Here is a 5,079-nt window from a genome sequence, read left to right as displayed (position 1 = left end):
GATCATCATCAGGCAGCAGGCTTATCGTTATCATTCAGTTCAGTAGGTAGTGGTGCTGCACTGCTGGTGTTTCTTTATTAATCGGATAGGAAGGTCACGCACAGGTGGTCCCCACTCCTGCTTTTCTCGTCTCCCTGAGGCATTTTAAATGCTAACGTTAGAGGCCAGGAAAGAACGTGGGTTTTCTTCCTTTTTAAACTGTTATCGCAGCAAAACGGCAGGTCCCCCCACTGTCACTTTTGCCTGCTCTGTTGCCCCTCGCCGCCCCGCGCCCCCCCCCCCCCCCGGGCCCCAATACCATCTCCCTCTCCCTCTCACTCTCTCTCTCTCTCGAGTTTCGACTCGATCTCGAGCTATCTCTCTCGGAAGTCGGTGAGTCTCAATCTTCTTGTACAGTAACTAGGGAGTGCACACTGCAAACCAACATTGAATTTAAAGACGCAGCAGCAGTTTGTTTGTAGAGTCGTCGACCGCAAGCGCATGCACACGGGAAAGAAAAAAGCGCACCACCTACCTTCATGAGCCTGCATCATCATTTTGTTATCCAGCCCCTCCTCCCACCCCCCCTTCTCTCTCTCTCTCTCTCTCTCTCTCTCTACCCGTCTGCTGCTGATGAGGCCAGAAGCCATGAAAGAGAGTTCCAGGCAGACCAGCTCTTCTCCTTGTGCGGCCTGTAAGCTCCTACGCAGGAGGTGCGCCAAAGACTGCGTGTTTGCTCCATACTTTCCAGCAGACGAACCATTGAAGTTTGCAAGCGTGCACAAGGTGTTCGGAGCCAGCAATGTCAACAAAATGCTGCAGGTAAGTTACAAGTAGCAACGGGTTCTATAAATCTGCGACAGATTGAATTCAATAATTGCAAGCCCGGCCCCCAACCCTCCCCGACCCCCCCCCCCGCCCCCCCCCCCTTCTTCTCTATCTCTCATGTGTACATTCGATATGACGATAGGACCTTCCAGAGCACCAAAGAGGAGACGCCGTGAGCAGTATGGTGTATGAAGCCAATGCTAGAGTCCGAGACCCAGTGTATGGGTGTGTGGGCGCCATATCCACGTTGCAGCAGCAAGTGGCACAGCTGCAAACGCAGCTCGCAGTGGCTCAAGCGGAGATCGTTTGCCTTCGGATGCAGCAACATCCTCCTCATCCACATCCTCATCTGCTCCACATTAGTAATAGCAATGGCGCCTCCCCGACGACAATGACAGTGACGACGACGACCACAATGGCAGCCCGAGGTACAATAACCTCCCTGCCGCGGCCGGCGCTTTCCTCAACTCCTTCGCCCTGCATTGCCCCTTCTCCTCCTGACTTGAAGCCCCAGTTCTACAACAACTTCCTGCTCCAAAATCATCATCATCATCATCATCATCATGGTGCCCATTCGGCGCATGAGCTCAATGTATGACATGCTTCCTTCCCTACTTCTTTGGTGTTCCTTTAGGCTCACTCCAACTGATCTAGAAATATCTTACAAGTTACGATAGCGCAAGTATACTGCCCTTTGACTACTAGTTCAGAGCACCAGTTACCCCGTCCTCTGCAATCCAGCTGGGGGGCGTTGCCCATTTCTGTTTGTGGCTGGTGGAAGGCAGACAGCAAAAAGATGTCGCCTCTGATGCCACATAATCCCCTACTTCCTTTCATTGAGTATATTGAGAAGCAAGATGTACAAAACACATCCCCCTTTATGGTTGCGTTCTCTTTGCAATGCCATCAACCTCTTTTATGAGTACGATTTTATGAGATACAAGGATATAATGCGCGCACATGGGGTTGCGAATGTCTCAATGTTGGTAGCAAAGGAAAATGAATGTCCTGTTTTAAGTAGACGATGCATCCTACATCCAAAGTTATGCGGCATTTCGGTTGTCTAGGCGTTTTTATACTGAAGCATCCCTGTGAATTGACAGAGCGTGTCGCTCCATAGCCATGAATTGTTTCTCAGCATTTTTGGACGAGTCGCCAAGTGTAAAACGACTACGTTTTTACCTTTGTGGATGTTCGATCGTCGTGCGCTTGGTACTTGCGGTGGCAATAACATACGATTGGACCCTCGCTCCATTCTTCGTGTTGGTGCCTACCGTAGCTTCTCGTGTGCATGTTTTTTGCTTTTATCCCGAACCTGGATGGAGTTCTATCATTCTTGTGATGCAAACAAATGTCTAAGGTTTGGAAATCAGCACTCCATAAATAAAAAAAAGAGAGGGTTGGGCAGGCACAATGCCAATGCTTCAGGGACAAAGGTATGGAGATCATACCTCCAAAAATCAAATGAGGGTCCACAAGGCATTGGAAGGTGTTGCCCGAGGTCCATAAGACACACAAACGTAGCCAGTTGTGTGGCCTTTGAGTTTGCCACTGCATAGTGAAGCGTCGAGGGCTCATCCCAAAGGATTGAACCTAAAGGTTTGTGAATGGTAAAAAAACCAACCATCTAACTCATCTTTAGATTACTTGGGAGCCTCTTAAAGACGAAAGTAACCCACGTCACAATTGGTTCAACGAATGTGTGTAATTAATGTGCTCCTCATGTGCATCCATAAGATGTACACACTTACCCAATTGTGTAGCCTTTGAGTCTATCGCCATGCAATGAAACATCAAGGGCTCATCCCAAAGGATTAAAACTAAAGGTTCGTAAATTTCTGTAGCATTTAAAAAACCAACCATTTAATGCATCTTTCAAATAGATTACTTGGGAGCCTCTTAAAGACAAAAGTAACCCACGTCACTATTGGTTCAGGGAATGTGTGTAATTAATGTTGATTTTATTCACTCAAGGATGAGAGCAATCAAAGCCGCATTTGGTTCAAGGAGAGCATAAAACGAAGGGAAGCAATGTATCAATCTTTGTGCCTTAGCATAGTTACACTACATTCCCCTAAAATAATGTTGGTTTAGGGTCTATCTTTCTATACATGCGGTCATGATCATTTAGCCCTAATTTTAAACACAAGTGCATAGCTCCACTCAACTAATTGAGTCCATTTGTCTATAAGCTAGGGTGGTCATGACATTCACTCCATCAATGATTGAGTCTTATTTCCGTTAAGAACCTACAAATCATCCTTTCAATCTCCTTGTTTGGGTAAACCCAAGAGACCATACATCTTGTCCAAACCAACTTGCAAGAAAACAAATCGAACACTTACTCTTCCCAAACCCAATACTCGACCCATCTACTCCTTCGACAGATAACATGCATTAGGATGGGCTCCAATCACCCTGTAGCTTACATCCATAATACTTGGCAACTTCATTTCATTAGTTTTGCCAAGTGGTAGCTCGATTTGCCTTATCGATGCTCATTGTTCACTCTACCAACAATCCCTTTGTTCCAAGATATGAGGAACACATTGGACACCCTCTAATATTATTAATGTCCCTGCCAAGCTCCATCGACATAAGGGAAGAAGTTGGTATAGAGGAGAAGAAGTCAAACATATACGTAAGCATGCTAATTAGCAATGCACTTTCCTTGCTTTTCATGAAGCCACCTTTTTTCCAAACAATATTCAATCTTTCTTTAGTTCCACTAGCACCACAGCCAATTTTAACTTAAGTTTCGCTAATTGAATTGGCTTGTACATTGATTTGTCCATTTGCCAGGGTGGATACGATGAGGGAAGACTTTGAGATAGAGTTGGGTAGATTTTGTGGTGATGCTAGTGTTACATGGATGGTAACGAGTAGTAATGTAGCCTTGGTGGTTAATGATCTCAAGCTTGTTTGCATTGATACGATAAGGGAAGACTTTGAGATAGCATTGGGTAGATTTCAATAGAGCTTTCGCATGATAGCTAAAAAGAGAACACAAACATGATAATGCTAGAACAAAATGTATTATATATCAAAGGTGTTTGTCTCACACGTGAAAATTTGTGCACTCGAGATAGCTTCAAATAACCATAGATTTTAATCCAATGCCTAAAATTCAAGGTGGATCAAAGCATCAGAATTGTATCAATAACCTCTATGACGATATGTCCTCATATTAAGTGATTGAGAAAATTTAATCTTCATGTCTTGTTATTAAGAATATTCATCATTATCAAGAAAATGTTTTTCAAACAATAAGATTTTCAAAAATCCCTACATATTATCCCTTTAGGAATCAACTCATGTATTACAAAAATTATAACGTTCTTGAACAATTTTTATTAAGATAAGTACTGAAGATTGCATAATGTCTATAGCATTAATGTGGATGCATTGCATCCGCTTCACCTTAAAAATGATTTAGATATCCTAATCTTGAAAGAACAAGGGGTTCGTATGGTGTATAAACACCTAGGGCATAGTAAGACATAATTCTTTGCTTATTCTAGAATAGAATCTTTAACATTGGCTCAAGTACTGCTATAGCAGTCTCTTTTGCATCCACTATTTAGTTTATACTTGATTTAGCTATTCACGATATTTCTTGGATTCACTTTACCCACTCATCCCCAAATAGTCCGCATTTTACTTCTTCTATGTGACCAATCTACTTCTCTTCCTTTGCTAAAAGTGTTTCCATAGATCAAGTGCAGGTATTGACTAATAATCTAGTATTATATAACTAAGATTCATTGGAAATGATATGGCTTAAACTTTTTCCAAGTACAAAAATCCCAAAAATCCACAAGCTAGAATAACAATATCAAAACAATCTCAAGTGCTTCATAAGCCACAATATAGTTCATTTATGTCTAGTCAACCTAGTATACATGACTAGAAAAACACTCAATCTTACCTCAAGTAAACCATCATATTTCATTTTCTAACCCAAATGTTTAATTCATATTTGTTTATTACTAAATGTATTCTCTTTCTTATTTTTTGGAAGCATTTCCTTTTTAAACTCGATGGGAGACTCACAAACACCTCATTTAAAATTCCTCACATTGTCAAATATTGGAGATGGTATTTGTGACAAAATCAAGTGAATCCTAACTCAAGTTTAACTTATTTATCTAAACAAGTAGAATATTCTCTTAAGATCTTCAATCATCACCACCTTCAACTAGTATAAGCAATCTAAATGCTCTTCCTTTGGGTCTCTACTTTCTCTCCTTGAGGACTCTAAGAAAGGGATAC

The 5,079-nt window shown here is 42.2% G+C and overlaps 1 protein-coding gene across 1 annotated transcript; it reads left to right on the top strand.

The window, feature by feature from the left end:
- Nucleotides 1-310: 310 nt before the first annotated feature.
- On the top strand, nt 311-1,774 carry LOC148031750 (LOB domain-containing protein 4-like). Its single transcript, XM_087685397.1, has 2 exons — nt 311-801; nt 950-1,774. Exons 1-2 carry the CDS (start codon nt 613-615, stop codon nt 1,403-1,405), a joined length of 645 nt encoding a protein of 214 aa, XP_087541523.1. The 5' UTR covers nt 311-612; the 3' UTR covers nt 1,406-1,774.
- Nucleotides 1,775-5,079: the final 3,305 nt, after the last annotated feature.

Source organism: Lygodium microphyllum, chromosome 9 (assembly GCF_053477565.2).
Source record: "Lygodium microphyllum isolate KBCC chromosome 9, Lygodium_microphyllum_v1.1.10, whole genome shotgun sequence".
Classification (NCBI taxonomy): domain Eukaryota; kingdom Viridiplantae; phylum Streptophyta; class Polypodiopsida; order Schizaeales; family Lygodiaceae; genus Lygodium; species Lygodium microphyllum.
The sequence above is the reverse complement of the archived record's forward strand: the minus strand, read 5'-3'. Positions and strand labels throughout refer to the sequence as shown.